General features: G+C 42.3%; 1 protein-coding gene across 6 annotated transcripts in view; it reads right to left on the bottom strand.

The window, feature by feature from the left end:
- The window catches only part of LRRK2 (leucine rich repeat kinase 2), a 362,321-nt gene that overhangs the window by 79,163 nt on the left and 265,695 nt on the right, over positions 1–17,463 (bottom strand). For all 6 annotated transcript variants that reach the window (XM_089685047.1, XM_089685063.1, XM_089685038.1 and 3 more), the window contains 4 exons: positions 16,888–17,078; positions 16,436–16,596; positions 13,290–13,460; positions 1,859–1,959 (listed from right to left, as the gene is read on the bottom strand). In XM_089685047.1, the coding sequence (XP_089541173.1) occupies positions 1,859–1,959; positions 13,290–13,460; positions 16,436–16,596; positions 16,888–17,078 (624 nt within the window). The remainder of the gene's footprint in view (positions 1–1,858; positions 1,960–13,289; positions 13,461–16,435; positions 16,597–16,887; positions 17,079–17,463) is intronic.

Genomic DNA, 17,463 nt, shown 5'->3' with positions numbered 1-17,463 from the left:
CATCAAGGCTTTTGGATACTTTTGTAACCCTTTCCAGCTTCATGCAAGTCAACAATTCTTGATCGTAGGTCTTCTGAGAGCGCTTTTCTGCGAGGCATGGTTCACATCAGACAGTGCTTCTTGAAAGCAGTAAACCCAAAACAGGTGTGTGTTTAAGGGCAGGACAGCTGTCAGCAATACATCCAATATCATCACACTGATTGGAGTCAAGGTTGGCTCACTCCTGACTCCAATTAGCTCTGGGAGATGTCATTAAGCTAGGGCCTCACATACTTTTTCCTCCCTGCACTGTGAATGTTTACATGTTATGTGCAATTAAACCATGGCAACATCTAATGTTTGTGTAGTATTATGTTCAGCAGACTGTGTTCTTCTATTGTTGTGACTTACTTAGATGACGTTCAGAGCACATTTTATGCCCAATTCATGCAAAACTCCACGTAATCCCAAGGGGTTCACATACTTTTTCTTGCAACTGTAGCACTCAGATGTAGATGCTGGCACCACTGCAGGACTGTAAGGAGTGCCTCTGAGGTTTGTCCACCCAATCTTTAAAGTCTGGAAAAGTGTCAGAGGGATGTGTTAAGGCAGGAAATAGGCAGATCCCCCCACAGGCAGTTAAAACTTCCTCCACTGTGTACAGCTGCACAAACCTCCTGGAAGGTGTATACAATTGTCTGCTCTCTGTTGGCCCTCAAACAGCATTTTGTGTGCAAGTGGGTGAACCTATCAGTACCTTTTAGGGTTTCTTGGAAAGGGATCCTATACTAGAGACCTTAGGTCCAGCAGGTGGTCATTGTTATAGCTTCAAGCAAGAGGGCACCTTGCCCACCCTTATCTTCTTTCTTCCATTTGAGAATTCCCTGGCTCTTAGGTTTCACATTCCACAGTGTGTTTTGGTCAGCCTCTGTGTCCCATTACCCCCCCCCCAATCTGATGTCTGACATTAGCCGATTCCCTCGGGTGCAAGGACTGTGACTGTGGAGCATAATACGAGAAGATGACCTGTGTCCCACGACTAAGGCTGCAGGATAACCCAGCAAAGTCTGATGCAGAGACCTGAGTCAAACTGGAACAAAGTAGCAGCTGAAACTGTGGTGTGCCAGTCTTCAGCAGAGTAACGTGCTCAAGATAATACCTGGAGCCAGGGGGGGCTTTGTACTTTGTAAGAGGGTGGGAATATGCACAAACAGGATGGGAACATTATACATAACACAAACCATTCAAAGTAGTGCATGTTAGGCCATGTGGCAACAAAATACATAAAGAGTGATGCAAACCTACTACTCACTGCTCCTGGCCTAAAGTACTCTCACTGCCCTCCCATGTTGTCCAAGGCAAGGGCCAGTGTCCAGGGGCTACTCCCAGTGGGTGGGAGAATGTGTTTAAGGGCAAGCTCAGAGTAAGAGGCAAAGCTTTGGACTCACCACACCAGGAAACAGGAACCTTCCAAGGGGATACACCCCTGGTGGAATTCCCAGTTTCAGAAGGGCATACCCTCTCCTTCCTGGAGAGGGTTTTCAGGGACTGGAACTACCAGGACTTGGATCACTACAGCCTTGGATCTGTAGAGCACTCTGCAGCTAGCTACATTGAGATGGACTGTTTTACTGTGGGTAAGGACCTGTAAGGCATCTGTTTCTAGGACTGTGGATTCTGTTGTACTTTGTCCTTTTGTCCTGTTGTGCATCTTCCACTTTTTTTATCCTATTTATATCCAGTTTGCTCTGTTCTCTCAAGATAAGAGGACAATTTTGACTAAAACCTTCAGCTTCTTGGCAATCTGATACACACGCACACTCACACACATTTTTTTCCCTGCTAGAAATTCTTGTATGAAGAACTATTAAAAATATACCTTAGCAGAGGTGGGACGTTCTTGGGGATTTTCCTTCAAGCATTTCTTAATCAAAACTTCAACTTCTGGCCAGGGTGGGCAATTATACTCCTTGACTGGATCTAGAAAACAGTGCAGCACAGAGAGGATTCATAATCATGTATCTGAATTGAAAGAAAAACTAGATGGATTTTTATATTATAATATATATATACACAAACACACACACACACACACAAACGTGGCCACTTATGTAAATAATCTTAATTTGTGTTATGTTTATGCAAAAAAAAAAAATTTAGTTTCTATAAATGGTGTGGCTAGCTATACAAGTACTCACGGAACATATTTGCTCACTACATATTTTCCCTCTCAATTCTAGATGCTATCTCACTGTTGACAATGCAATGTCCCTATGCATCTTAATTTTATGCATCCGTTGCGGAACATTGTAGTGACATAACAGCTTAGTTTGCAATCTCAAAATCTGAATATTTAAAGTTAAAGTCAAAACCTGGTTATAGATAGGTTAGAGATGGATTAGAACATCTGATAGGCTTTATAAGCAATGTTCCCACTAGAGAAATTTACCCTTATTTCCTGATGTTTCAGTGGAACCGGAAGTTAAGGGAAATCCTTCTGTCATCACAGAAAAAAAAAAAAAAAAAAAAGAGAACCTGACAGATGTTGCAACCTTTCCACTCTACACAAAACTAAACACCACTTTTTTTCTTGCCATTCTACTGTAATGACAGAACAATGATGGAACATGGTACAGCATGCATTTAAAAATGTAAAGGTCAAACTGACTGTAAAATTGTTGTTTTTTTAAAAACAAACATGTTACACTTACCTGCTCTGTGAAATGGAATTGCACAGAGTGGCCCCAAACCTCCTCTTCTTGGATCCCCCACCAGCACTTGCTATGGGGGCACTCTGAAGAGAAAAGGAGCCAATCCTATGGGCTCAATCCAGAGATGCACTGCCTGCATCTATAGACACAGACAGTGCTGCTCGGTCCAACTCCCATCTCCCTCATCACAAGATTTGACTGACAGCAATGGAAGCCAATGGCTCCCATTGCCTCAGCATAGCCTGTGAGAGCGACTGAGCCACTACAGACAGGCACAGCGCTGGATCGAGTGCGGACTCAGGGAAGTGTAAGGGGGGGTGTGATATTACTACCTAAACATTTTTTTTTTACCTTAATGCAGGGAATGAATGAAAGTAGAACATGCTTAGGCTTTAGAACCACTTTAACATTGCAATAGCAACCTTCTATACCAGCAATGGGCAAACTACGGCCCGCGGGCCGTATACGGCCCGGCGGACCTTTTAATCCGGCCCGCGGAGCTAGGCTCCCGCTAGGCTCCTCTCACACTCCGCCCTGAAGACCGGTGTAGCATGAAAATCTGTCTCCTATGAGGATCTGTCCCCTTCGACGTATCTGCGCATGTGCCGGAGATCGCCGATCGGCTGCTAATGCCTGAAACTGGCACATGCGCAGATACGTCGAGGGGGACAGATCCTCACAGGAGACAGATTTTCATGCTACACCGGAACGGCGCGGGAAGACGACGAGAGGAACGCGCGGAGCAAAGGTAAGTGAATTGACACAGGGGGGACTTGGGGACTTAATATGGGGGATGAATTACTATATGGGGGATGAATTACTATATGGGGGATGAATTACTATATGGGGGATGAATTACTATGGGGGATGAATTACTATATGGGGGATGAATTACTATATGGGGGATGAATTACTATATGGGGGATGAATTACTATGGGGATGAATTACTATATGGGGGATGAATTACTATATGGGGGATGAATTACTATATGGGGGATGAATTACTATATGGGGGATGAATTACTATGGGGGATGAATTACTATAGGGGATGAATTACTATATGGGGGATGAATTACTATATGGGGGATGAATTACTATATGGGGGATGAATTACTATGGGGGATGAATTACTATATGGGGGATGAATTACTATATGGGGGATTAATTACTATGCTTACTATGGGGGAGTATTACTATACTTACTATGGATGACACATACACATCATTCATCTACTCTTGGTCCGGCCCTCCGGTCCAATATATGAACCCATTGCGGCCCTCAAGTCAAAACGTTTGCCCACCCCTGTTCTATACGCACTTGGGCAAATTTTAGTTAAAAGTATAATTCAAAATATAAGCTCACTGAAAATACATTTTCCCTTTCAAGTAAAAATAAAGATTCGCATATACATTCACTGGTTAACAGCCAGTCTAAACAGTCTAGCGTTAGAATAATTAAAAATGCAATTAAACATTATGATAGATAAGCCAAGATTGTGGTGTAAACCTGGGAAATTGAATATTACACAATGTACAAACAACCTAAAATGTTACATCCTGTTCTAAACATGATGAAACTAATTAAAGAAATGATGAATCACTAGAAGCCACAAGTTATTACAGACTATTTACTTTTACTACAAACTCTGTTACAAGATCTATCAGCTCCGTATGCCAGTTTATAAATCATCAGCTTTTCTGTATTTATATTTTTAGCTTGCAACATTAAATTAATATAGAATTTTCTAGTGGCTTTTATTTTATACTACACTAATACATCCATCCGTACATTATAGAAGCTAGTCTATGGTACTTTATCGATGCCCTAATATTTTGCAGTTTTCAAGCATTACATACATGTTAATTAAAGCTAAATGTGCAGATACTGTACCAATTCATGACTATGTGGGCTAGGAGACAAAAACCATTATAAATTTGTTTATTCCCACAATAAAACAAATGCAAATGTGAACAAAGTACACTATACATTATAGTGCAAGAAGGAATAGACAGAACAGAGCTATGTGCTTGCATGACCCAAAATGGAATGTGTTTGCCTTCATCTTCAAAAAAGCAAATTAATGAAATAGCAGCAATGCCTATTTTATGCTGGAAAAATACTGTATACCTTCTATGTTACCTGGTTTCTTCACATTGTCTCTGACATTAAACATAGATGCGGAATCATAGAAAGAGGTGTGATATTTCATGTAGATTTGTTCTCACTTATATAAGGCAAGGTGCTTTTTTATTTGGATTGTATATTTTGTTCCTTTGTGGCTAAATGCAATACTACATCATACTGGAAAATGCTGGCCTAAAACAAACTTACATCAAGCGACGCTATTGAACCGCACTATACTCTGAAAATGTGTAAAAGTGTCAAAAATTACATTTCAAACATAATTGTGCTCATTGGTACATAATAAAATAAATAAATAAAGTCCATAAAGGGAATTAGTATTCCAAGTTTTGTTAAAAGTGAAAGTCCATCACAATACTCCTCAATTTGATAGTGAAGTGAAAACACAAAGCACTCCCATAGTGTAAAACCTTCGTAAAAAATATATTAAAGATTAATATTGCACTTAAAGTGTTCCAATTAAAGGTTGCGCAGTAAAAAACTTTTTGCCGGCAAAGTATACAAACCACCCGCGCTTCCAGGAACGTGAGAACGCCATGACATCAGCACACAGCTCCACCCACTCCACAACTTACATCAAGCATCATGATCTATGGCAGGGGTGTTCAACATTTTTATTATGAAGCCCACATTGTAGATTTTACAATTATTTGAGCGATTTTTAGACTATGAGATATACGCAACTACCTTCAGGTGAATGGACATTGGACTGGCAAAAGATTTGCTGGGTACCACCATCCGGTGTCCCCTGATAACCTACCCACTGGGTCATGAAGCCCAAGTCAGTTTTTGTAGCTGCTGACTTTTAATAAACACAAAACTGACTGGAACTCCGCTTTAACAAAGAGAAGAAGGTTCCATTTTTACAGAACCTCTTATAAAGGTAGAAACCCTTTAAAGCTAAAGGAGAGGGCTCTGTGTGGGCAAGAGCGCCCAAGGAAGGCCGCAGATGGGCACAGAAAGTTGCAAAGGTGACAAAGTAGAACAAGGCAGTGTACAAAAAGTGCAAAGCCAAGGTTTAGGCAGAAGTTATACGAGGCCTAACCAAAAAGAAGAATTAGTAGGATGGTGAATGGGAACAATCTCTGTGAAGGTGTTCCCTATTATCACACTAGGTGAGAACTACCTCACATGATGGATTACAGAGTATGTGGGATGTGATCTGCATGCCCCTGAGAAGAAGAGATGGAATGTACCTAACTGGTGAAAAACAGGGAACTAGAGATTCTGGGAGATTTCTGGTTGAGAGGCTGCAGAGCAACCACATAATTGAAGATGTTCGCCGAGATGAGCAGGCAAGTGCTGAGGTACCTACAGACCACGTGTGGACAGAAACAAGCACATACATTATAATGAGAACAGGGGAAATGCAACCTTTTCAAGTACTAGGTTGGTGAAGAAGACGACTGCTTTTAAGACCAATTCTTTAGAGCAGTCTTTTTCAACCTTTTTATCCCCCAGAGGAATTCCTAACACAAGTTCCAGGCAAACTCCTGCTTAAACTAATTCATTGGGGATCAACAGGAAACATGCCCCTTACATTGGTGGTCAGTGGGAAGCATGCTCCCTACATTGGAGGTCAATTGCAAAAATGCCTCCCTCACAGTTGTGTTCAGAATGCCACCATTATAGACAAAAAGATCACTGGTGTCTTCCTGCTGTATCTGTCAAGTGGAGTTGGCCCCATAGCTGTGCAGGCACCATCAAACACAGGAGGTCAGTCACAGCTCAGAGAACCCCTAAAATCCTTAATAGGAACTCTAGAGTTCCAAAGAACCCTGGTTGAGAATGGTTTGCGAAAACAAGAAATACTGCTCAGCTCATATAACAGGCAACACAGTAATCCTTGACTCTGATACAGGTAAGGAGGATAGATCAAAACTCAGGGCAGGGTCAAATGGTTTTAGGCCAGTGAGACCTGTGCAGAAAAAAGGGGTCCATGCAATGGAGATAGTGTCTGCACATAGTGAGGAGGTATAGTTCCAGTGACCTCAGGTGCAAAAACCAAGCACTGGCCTTCCCAAAGGAGTCCGCTAGGAGAACTAAGGGAAATTTTCAGGGAGATGCAAGAGAAAGAGTATCACTGGCAGCATGTTCACAAACATGGTGTCAGTGATAAACAAAATGTCCCACTGAAGAGAAAGTAAACATAATGAGATGAGAATTAGTTCCAGATATCCCAAGCAGTACAAGGTCAAGGAAGGAGCCTGAGAAAGATGCAGTGCAAACTGCTGGGATAAAAGGAACCTCAGTGTTTGGGCCTATGGTTTAAAGATTTTACTTAAAAGCCTTTTTAAGTTACTTAAAAAAAAAAAAGGTTACCAAGGCACCATGGGACATGAAAACTCAAAGATTTGGTTAAAAGTCTAATAATATAGCAAAACAAGGTGTGATGAGTTCTGCAATGTAAAAAATACATTGAAATGTGGATAGATAGGGAGCTGTGGTTGCAATTAAGATTAGAAGATTTCTCATATGAGAGATATAGCGGTAGGCTTATAAAAGACCAGTTAGAATCCCCAATACTGAGATACACTTAAGCAAGCCATAGATTGATGTACAACTAGCCTGTCAAAATTCTAGCATGCGATTAGTGACAAGTCTACAGGAGCCTGGTTACTGAGGAGTAGAGAAGATTTTTTTTTTTTTTTTTTAACAAGGTGATGATGACATGCATTGTTGCGTCGATAAGAGTCCACGTGCAGAATATTCCTAAGGAGAAGGGAAGGAGATAACTACCCCCGTGATTGTAAGCCACAAGGATTTGTAGGAAATATGGTCTGCTTTGTGAAGCAACAAGTAAGGAAAGAAGAAAAACAGTGAATAATAGAGAAAACCCTGCTCCAATCAGAGAAGGGGTCCATCACTTAAGAACACTAGCAAAAAACTGGAGTCTCAAGGAGTGGACTGAGTTACAATGGTACACTGGGGGGGGAGGGGGGGGGGTCAGTTACGAGCAAAACTTATGCCAGTGTACAATCACCTGCAGGTTGCTGCATAAAACCCTTGGTGTAAGACTAGAGGTTAAACTCAAAAAAATAGAATATCGTGCAAAAGTTCATTTATTTCAGTAATGCAACTTAAAAGGTGAAGCTAATATATGATATAGACTCATTACATGCAAAGCAAGATAGTTCAAGCCGTGATTTGTCATAATTGTGAGCATTATGGCTTAGAGATCATGAAAACCCCAAATCCACAATCTCAGAAAATTAGAATTTTGTGAAAAGGTGCAATATTCTAGGCTCAAAGTGTCCCACTGTAATCAGCTAATTAAGCCATAACACCTGCAAAGGGTTCCTGAACCTTTAAATGGTCTCTCAGTCTGGTTCAGTAGGAATCACAATCATGGGAAAGACTGCTGACCTGACATTTGTGCAGAAAACCATCACTGATACCCTTCCATATGGAGGGAAAGCCTCAAAAGGTAATTTCAAAAGAAGTTGGATGTTCCCAAAGTGCTGTATCAAAGCACATTAATAGAAAGTTATGTGGAAGGGAAAAGTGTGGAAGAAAAAGGTGCACAAGCAGCAGGGATGACCGCAGCCTGGAGAGGATTGTCAGGAAAAGGCCATTCAAAAGTGTTGGGGACTTTCACAAGGAGTGGACTGAGGCTGGAGTCAGTGCATCAAGAGCCACCACACACAGACGGATCCTGGACATGGGCTTCGAATGTCGTATTCCTCTTGTTAAGCCTCTCCTGAACAACAAACAACGTCAGAAGCGTCTTACCTGGGCTAAAGAAAAACAGACCTGGTTTGTTGCTCAGTGGTCCAAAGTCCTCTTTTCTGATGAGAACAACTTTTGCATCTCATTTGGAAACCAAGGACCCAGAGTATGGAGGAAGAATGGAGAGGCACACACTGCAAGATGCTTGAAGTCCAGTGTGAAGTTTCCACAGTCTGTGTTGATTTGGGAGCCATGTCATCTGCTGATGTTGGTTCACTGTGCTTCATTAAGTCCAGGGTCAACGCAGCAGTCTACCAGGAGATTTTGGAGCACTTCATGCTTCCGTCCGCAGACGAGCTTTATGGGGATGCTGACTTCATTTTCCAGCAGGACTTGACACCTGCCCATACTGCCAAAAGCACCAAAACCTGGTTCAATGACCGTGGGATTACTGTGGTTGATTGGCCAGCAAACTCGCCTGACCTGAACCCCATAGAGAATCTATGGGGCATTGCCAAGAGAAAGATGAGAGACATGAGACCAAACACTGTAGAAGAGCTGAAGGCTGCTATCAGAGCAACCTGGTCTTCCATAACACCTCAGCACTGCCACAAGCTGATAGCTTCCTTGCCACGCTGCTTTGAGGCAGTAATTGCTGCAAAAGGGGCCCAAACCAAGTATTGAGTACATATGCATGCTTATACTTTTCAGAGGTCCGATATTGTTCTATGTACAATCCTTGTTTTATTGATTGCATGTAATATTCTAATATTCTGAGATTGTGGATTTGGGGTTTTCATGAGCTGTAAGCCATAATCATCACAAATATGACCAATCACGGCTTGAACTATCTTGCTTTGCATGTAATGAGTCTCATATATTAGTTTCACCTTTAAAGCTGTATTACTGAAATAAATGAACTTTTGCACGATATTCTAATTTTTCGAGTTTCACCTGTACACTCCTGTGTTCTGTATGATTAAGATATAATAATTAAGTTTGAAAATAAGAACTGCTCAAATGTGAATGAATGAACAAACACGCTCCAAAAAAGAAAAGAAACTGCCTGTAAATTGCACATCTTAGAGTACAGGACATGGGCTGAATTATCATAGACTCTGGGTTACAGGCTGGTACCTTCAGGAACAGCCTTGGAGGACATACCCCCTGAGCATCCCCCCTATAACCATACCCCAGCTCCGCAAGTCCTCAGTTTTGTAGCAAGCAATGCAGCGTAAGACAGGATTTCAATGGAGGGTGTCCTTTACTGTACTGTATTCCAACATATGGAGATTAAAGTTAAAATGCCTTATTTTAATCGTATAGTACCAGACAAATGTCAAATTTTCATAAAGTCTGGAAAGTCCCCAAGCAATGATTGAGAAGGGTGGGCAACAATTAAGCAAACAGAACTTTGCCAGCAGGCTCAACAACAACAGGGGTCAACAGACCCAACTTCAGAGTGCTGCTGCAAGAACCTTGTGTTGGAAAGCTACATCCAGAGAAGACTGGACATCCACTTGGAAGAACATTTCAAAAAGGTATGAAGAGAACACCAAGCAGTGGCCTTAAAAAGCTGGGAAACAGAGGCTTCATGTCTAAATGCCCAGGAAACTCCCACTGATCTGGTAGAGTGAGCATGTAGGAGTGCAGGGGGGAGCTTTTTCCTTTAAGGTGTAAGTTGTGATGAGTTGTCATATCCATCTAGCGAAGGTCGATTTTGAAGCAGAATGTCCCTGCCGGAATCCTGGGGGTACGATGAAATGGGAGTCCATTTTCCCTTTAGAAGTCATAACTTTCAGGTAAATTTTAATGGCTTGGACTACGTCAAAGCAGTGAAAAATGTTGGCATAGGGGACAAAGATTGAAGTAAAATGTGTTCATTGAGGTGGAAAACGTATACCACCTTAGGAAAGAAGGAGGCCTTGGGCATAAGACTAGTTTGTCTTTTTGAAAGAGGAGGAAGACAGGGCCGTTACCTCAGTGACATGTCTTACAGATGTGATAGCAACCAAGAAGGCTACTTTGCAGGAGAGATCTGCTAAGGTAATTTCCCCAATAGATTCAAAGGTGGTTTCTATAGGCAGAAAGCACCAGATTAAGGTCCCAAGTAAGCACAGGGTACTGCAAGGGGACCTGACATGAGAGACACCTTGGATAAAAAAGTTTTGACAAGGGAGAAAGAGGCCAGAAGAATGGGCAAGACCAAAACATGTCTTTTCAGACTGTCTAAAGGCAAAATCTGATCAAGCCCAAGAATACGAGGCACAGGGTATGCTCTGGGGTTGATTAACACCCTCTCCACCTTTCCTCGTCGGCTCTTCTCCACTTTCAACTCCCTGCTCTCTCTCCCCCCCACCTCCACTCAGTACCTCACTCACAGCCCACGAGATTGCCAATCATTTCCAAAACAAGATTGACGCAATCTGTAAGGACATTGTCAATTCACAATCTACCTCTCCACCTAGCCTCTCTCCCTTCTCCCCCCCCTCAACTCTCCCCTCCTCTGACCTCACAACCGCACTGCCCCCCACCACACCTAACGTCCCGCACACTATAACCTCCCCAACATTCCGCTCCTTCAGCCCTGCTACCACTGAGGAGGTCACTAAGGTCTTCACTGAAGCCCGCCTCACCTCTTGCCCCCTATCCCCTCACAACTCCTCCGGTCACCCCCCTCCTCCATCATTCGCTCCCTCACCCACATCTTCAATCTCTCCCTCTCTACTGGTGCATTCCCCTCCCCCCTAAAGCACGCGCCCATCACCCCCATACTCAAAAAACCCTACCTGGACCCCACTGACCTGAACAACCTTAGACCCATCTCCCTGCTGCCACTCACCTCCAAGCTCCTTGAGCGCCTAGTCTACAATCGCCTAACCGCCCACCTCACTGACAACAACCTCCTTGATCCACTACAGTCTGGCTTCCGTCCCCTACACTCCACTGAAACCGCCGTACTTAAAATCACTAACGACCTGCTAACCACTAAAGCTAATGGCCACTACTCAGTCCTCCTGCTCCTCGACCTCTCCGCAGCCTTCCACACAGTCGACCACCCCCTCCTCCTTACTAAACTACACTCCCTTGGCATCAGGGACTCTGCTCTCTTATTGGTTCTCCTCTTACCTATCCCAGCGCTCCTTCAGCGTTACCTATAACCCTGCCACCTCCCCCTCTCTCCCCCTCTCTGTTGGGGTCCCCCAAGGCTCTGTCCTCGGACCCCTTCTCTTCTCCATCTACACCTCCTCCCTCGGCAAACTAATACACTCCCACGGCTTCAACTATCACCTCTATGCTGATGACACACACATTAACTTCTCCACCCCTCACCTCACCCCCTCACTCTCCGCCCGCATCACCCATCACCTAAACGACATATCAGACTGGATGTCGCTCCATTTCCTCAAGTTAAACCTTTCCAAAACCGAGCTCCTAGTTTTTCCCCCTGCCCCCCCCCTCCTCTCCATCACGACTAACAACGCCACCCTCAATCCCACCCCACACGCCAAAGTCCTAGGTGTCACCCTGGACTCAAACCTTTCCTTCCAACCTCATGTCCAATCACTATCAAATTCATTCAGGCTCCACCTCCGCAACATCTCCAAGATACGTATGTTCCTCACCCCAGACACCACTTAACAACTCGTACACTCCCTTATTATCTCACGCCTAGACTACTGCAACTCCCTTCTCACCGGCCTACCCCAACACACGCTATCCCCACTCCAGTCTATCCTGAACTCAGCAGCTAGACTCATCCACCTCACCAATAATGACAAATATAAATAAACAGCGCAAAAATAGACCTCTAAACGAATAAAAAAATTTCACAAAGTGGATAATGTTCATAAATAAATCATAAACCATAAATATCCTCTAATTAGTGAATATCCCCAATAATAATAAACACCAAAAGTTTGTGTATGATGAAAATAGAAATTCCAAACAATCTTCAGATGCAAAGAAGCTTCCACCTTCCACCCGTGCAAACCAACATCAAATGCACTCACCAGATATTGGTGAATGACAAGCCTTTAGGGATCATCAATGTCTATTTGTGAAGAAACTTATTAGTATATATAAAGTTATAAAATATAGTTGTTATATGCCAGAATAGGGTGGCCATCTTACTACACCAGACGGTCAGTCCCTAACAGACTACTGTCTGCAACGTTTTATGTATATTTTAACCCTGATGCATCTTAATAAAATATCTTAAATTTACTACACTATGGGAGTATCCTGGTCATCCCCTGGGGGAGCACTCTAGCCCACAGACACACTCCAGAGACGGATTACTGCAACCCAGCCTAACCAGAGGGATACTACCTATCAGGAGTACATAGTGGGACCCCTAGTGGAAGAGGAGCAGCAGCCCCATACCAAACAGAGGGAGGATCACCCACTATCTGACGAAATCTGGATGATTTATATACAAAAGCGCATTTATTACACGCGTCCAGTGAGTGCGCATTGTTTTATCACTAACACTAAGATACCGGACATCTAAGTCACCTGAGCACTTATATCCTTATATTGATTTGCTGGACTTTCCTTTGATTTTGGACTCATATGTGTGTATATATATATATATATATATATATATATATATATATATATATATATATATATATATTATATAATTGATTTATTAAGGATTTATTTTTATTTCACTGGTTTTAATATTGAGTGCTGTAAGATACAACTTAAAGTCAAAGGGAGCAGGGAGTTCATAGAGGGCAGGCTTTTTATTCATTTTTAAATAAATAAAATAATTCTTACCAGGCAACTTTCCATTGATTGCAAGCTCATCAAATTCATTTGGAAATTTTAGTCCTTCAACCATTCTTGCCCCAGTTGTCAAAATGTCATAAAGCAATAGCCCAAAAGAATATACATCAGCCTGCTGGTTGTAAATTACATTTCCTCTGGCAACTTCAGGTGCTCGGAACCCTAAATGGTCAACATAATTGATTTATATTATGCATTTTGAAACACTCTGATAATTACCTGCATCACCTAGAAAAATAGCAGTAGGCTAATGGCCAACAGTCTTCATATACAGTAAGCATAGAGAAATCAATGCTAACCCAATGTCAATACCATTTTTGTGTCCACCATTTAGAAAAAATGTTCCAGGTTTGTACACTCTCACACAAACACTGCTAAGTGCCTGTCCTATTTGTTTCTGAATATACGTATAATAGGACAATGGATGATGGCAGTCCAGCATAAAAATCCAATTCTTTATTTAAATCCATTAAAATGGGGTACAGGCCCCTAAAATCAAAAAACAGACATGTATCAGTGTGTATACCACCCTCTCACCCCGATTATACATTGCTAAAAATAAAAAAAGGAACACTTTGAAAACACATCAGATTTCAATGGGGAAAAATATCATGCTGGATATCTATACTGATATGGACTGGGTAATGTGCTAGGAACGTAAGGATGCCCCATTGCTTGATGGAAATGAAAATGATCAACCTACACAGGACTGAATTCAAAGAAACCAAAAATATCAAAGTGAAAAATGATTCAGCAGGCTAGTCTATTTTGCTGAAATTTCATTGCAGCAACTCAAAATGGTACTCAGTAGTTTGTATGGCCCCCACATGCTTGTATGCATGCCTGACAACGTCGGGGCATGCTCCTAATGAGATGATGGATAATGTCCTAGAGTATTTCCTCCCAGATCTGGACCAGGGCATTAATGAGCTCCTGGGCAGTCTAAGGTGCCACCTGGTGGTGTCAGATGGACCGAAACATGATATCCCAGAGGTGTTCTATTGGATTTAGGTCAGGAGAGCGTGGAGGCCATTCAATAATACCAATTCTTTCATCCTTCCTCCAGGAACTGCCTGCATACTCTTGCCACATGAGGCCAGGCATTGTCGTGCACCAGGAGGAACCCAGGACCCACTGCACAAGTGTAGGGTCAGACAATGGGTCCAAGGATTTTATCCCGATATCTAATGGCAATCAGGGTTGTTTAATGTTGTTACAATGTTAAGAGTAAGAGAAAATTGTAATTTCTTGATTAGTAAAAGCTGTTTTTAGCTTCTTTCCCACAAATAGGGAGTGTGATTGGTTTAAAAGGAAATGCAGACTTCACTCTCTAAATATGCTTCTGTAAGCAGAACATGCATAAGAGATCCTAGTATTTGATGCAACTTGTTTTAATTGATTGAAAATAAAAGCATCTAGATTTTATGCTGTACTGCCATCATTCATTGTTATATATTATATGTATTAGAGATGCACCAATACCGATACTCATGAAAATGCTTCCGGTACCTTAACACGATACTTTGCGGTGTGATTTGCGACAGTGGACCCAAATTGCTCCACAAAGAGTAGCATGCAATTTGAACAGGAATGCAGTACAACTCCTGTCAAAATCTCATGCGATTTCCCACTGCTCCTGTGTGAACCCAGGTGCCAACACACAGGAGTGGTGTGGGAAACCTCTCTGCACCAGACCCATGCTGTCACAGCACAGACACGGCGATCATCACAGGAGGCTGCATCCTCCCCCCTCCATGTGTTCTCCTTGTGAAGGGGGTGTGGGGGGCTGGAACACAAGCCTGTGGTGTCATCCCTGCAAGAAGAGGTCTGGGGATTTGTAATCCCCACAGCTTTCTCTCCTCTCAGTGCAAGGATGACAATACAGGCTAGACGGCATCTGATTGATCAGCACAGTCATGGTGTTGACCATTTAGAAGCAGTCTAGCCCGTAGTGTCATCCCTGCAAGGGGAGGAGAGAAAGCGCAGGGATTTCAAATCCCCAGACCTCTCCTTGCAGGGATGACACTCTGAGAGGACATCGCAAGCTTGTGTTCCAGCCTCTCCCTTCACAAGGAGAATACACAGAGGAGAGGATTCAGCCTCCTGTGCTGATCACATATGTGCTGCTGGAAGGAGCTGGCTAAAACAAGGGACCCAATGTGGCAGCACAGCCAGACCATGCTGGCCAGGATCCAGTACCTGCACTCCAGCAACCTGATCCTGCTCCTGGGTGCCCCATCTCCTCCATACACCACCCCATCTCTTCTAGGGACAGGGACCCCATCTGTAGACCAAGCCTTGTGCCTAGGGTGCCAGGATGGGGCACCACATTCCTGTTCAAATCGCACGCCATTCTTTGCGGTGCAATTTGCATCCATACATTTTGTAAATTAAATCCCTCTTTCGGTCGATAGTAAAATGACGGCAAGACTTTCGTCGATCTGGGTGGACAGCCTCCCGGATCACCACCTCGCATAGGGGGCTGCACTGTGGCGAGATCGGACACAGCCAATGACTGATCTGTATAGCGGCCTGTTGCCGGTACCATGTGACCAAGTCACATGACAACTGTAAACAATGGATGGCTTCCTTTCATGCCATTATTTGTATACATTTGTGCTGCTAGCTGTAACTGGTCACAACAATCACATGGTATAGACTGGGCCAATCATAGCCCATCTGTGTCATGTGATTAGTTGTGGCCAATCACAGCTATTCACAACAAAAACTGAATGAATCGATTTCATTTGGTAAAATGCTTGTTTATAGCAATGACATTCACTGCTATGAGCAATCATAATATGTAAAAAAATAAATTACTGATCACTTCCCAGAGTAGTACAATGTTACTATTTAACATTATATTATTCTGGTCACAATGTGTTAGTAAAAAAAAGTTTTAAAAGAAATTAAAAAAAAAAAAACTTTTTCTGTACTGTCACCAGTCACTAATCACCGCTACAACAGATATAGGAAGATGCTGTACTGCACTGGTGACAGTATGTAAAAAAAAAAAATGTGAAAAAATAACAAGTAAAATGCTAGAAGCAACCACAATGTTACAAAAAAATCGCTCCTCTGATAAATGTTAAAACACTTTTTTAATTTATTACTTTTTCCCAAGAAAACATAATTACCAGGAGTGCCTTCTGAGGTTTTAATTCCCATTCTGCAACAGTACTGCGCAATTCCATAATCTGCAATCTTTGCAATTACAGCAGAGTTTGGATACAAAGTGAACAGCAGAACATTGTGAGGCTTCAAGTCCCGATAGATTATCATTGCTGAATGAAGATACCTTTTTTGTAACAAAATAGAGTATTATAATTCAAGCATAGTCAAGCAGTAATAATTACCATTATGCAGAAAGCTAAATGCTACACATGCATTGGAAAACATTTAATGTCCTAGAAACACATTTAGTAACATATTTATACTACATGAATATGATCTATCTTGCACATGAAAGAATAGGTGCTTTACTTTAGCTAACCATGGTGGTCATTAGAAATTACATTGCATAGCAAAAGCAATTTGTTAATAGTTACTTGAAAATAATGCCTCTCTCACACACAAGCTTGACTTTTACCTCAGCCCATCAGCAACATGGACAGCTATCCTGTGCTGAAGAGTTCTGGTTAAGCAACCACTGTCTTGTTGTAGCAGACGGTCAAGGGAACCTTTGGGCGCAAGCTCCATTACCAACATTCTAGGCCGGACACCAGCCGCCAGCAAACATACTAAGCTTGGGTGATGGAGTTGACTAAGTACTGTCAGTTCCTGAATAACAGTGAAAAAAAAAAATTGAAAACAGTTTAACTTTATGATAGGTTCTTTGTGTAGTACTTGTGCAATATTATTTTACTTTCATCAAAGCTCCTAGATAATGTCAGTAATTTCAGGTACCAAAAAAGCTGCTTAATTTTAAACTAGGTTGGGCAACACCACAGTGGGAAATCATAAAGTGCACAAAACAATGCACAATGCAAAAGGTACCTCACCAGTCGAAATAACTCTACATGGTTTCCATTTGCAAAAACAACACTTATAAAGGGATAAATGATTTTTTTAAGGCACCACACAAACACAATGCAACATTTTAAAATATCAACAGATTTCAATATCTATGAAAACAGCTAGTATGCCAGGATAGTTGTCCTCCTCC

This window comes from Staurois parvus, unplaced genomic scaffold (genome assembly GCF_062004578.1).
Source record: "Staurois parvus isolate SC_StPar_1 unplaced genomic scaffold, SC_StPar_1.0 ptg000019l, whole genome shotgun sequence".
Classification (NCBI taxonomy): domain Eukaryota; kingdom Metazoa; phylum Chordata; class Amphibia; order Anura; family Ranidae; genus Staurois; species Staurois parvus.
Note: the sequence above shows the minus strand (reverse complement) of the source record. Positions and strands in the feature narration are given on the sequence as shown.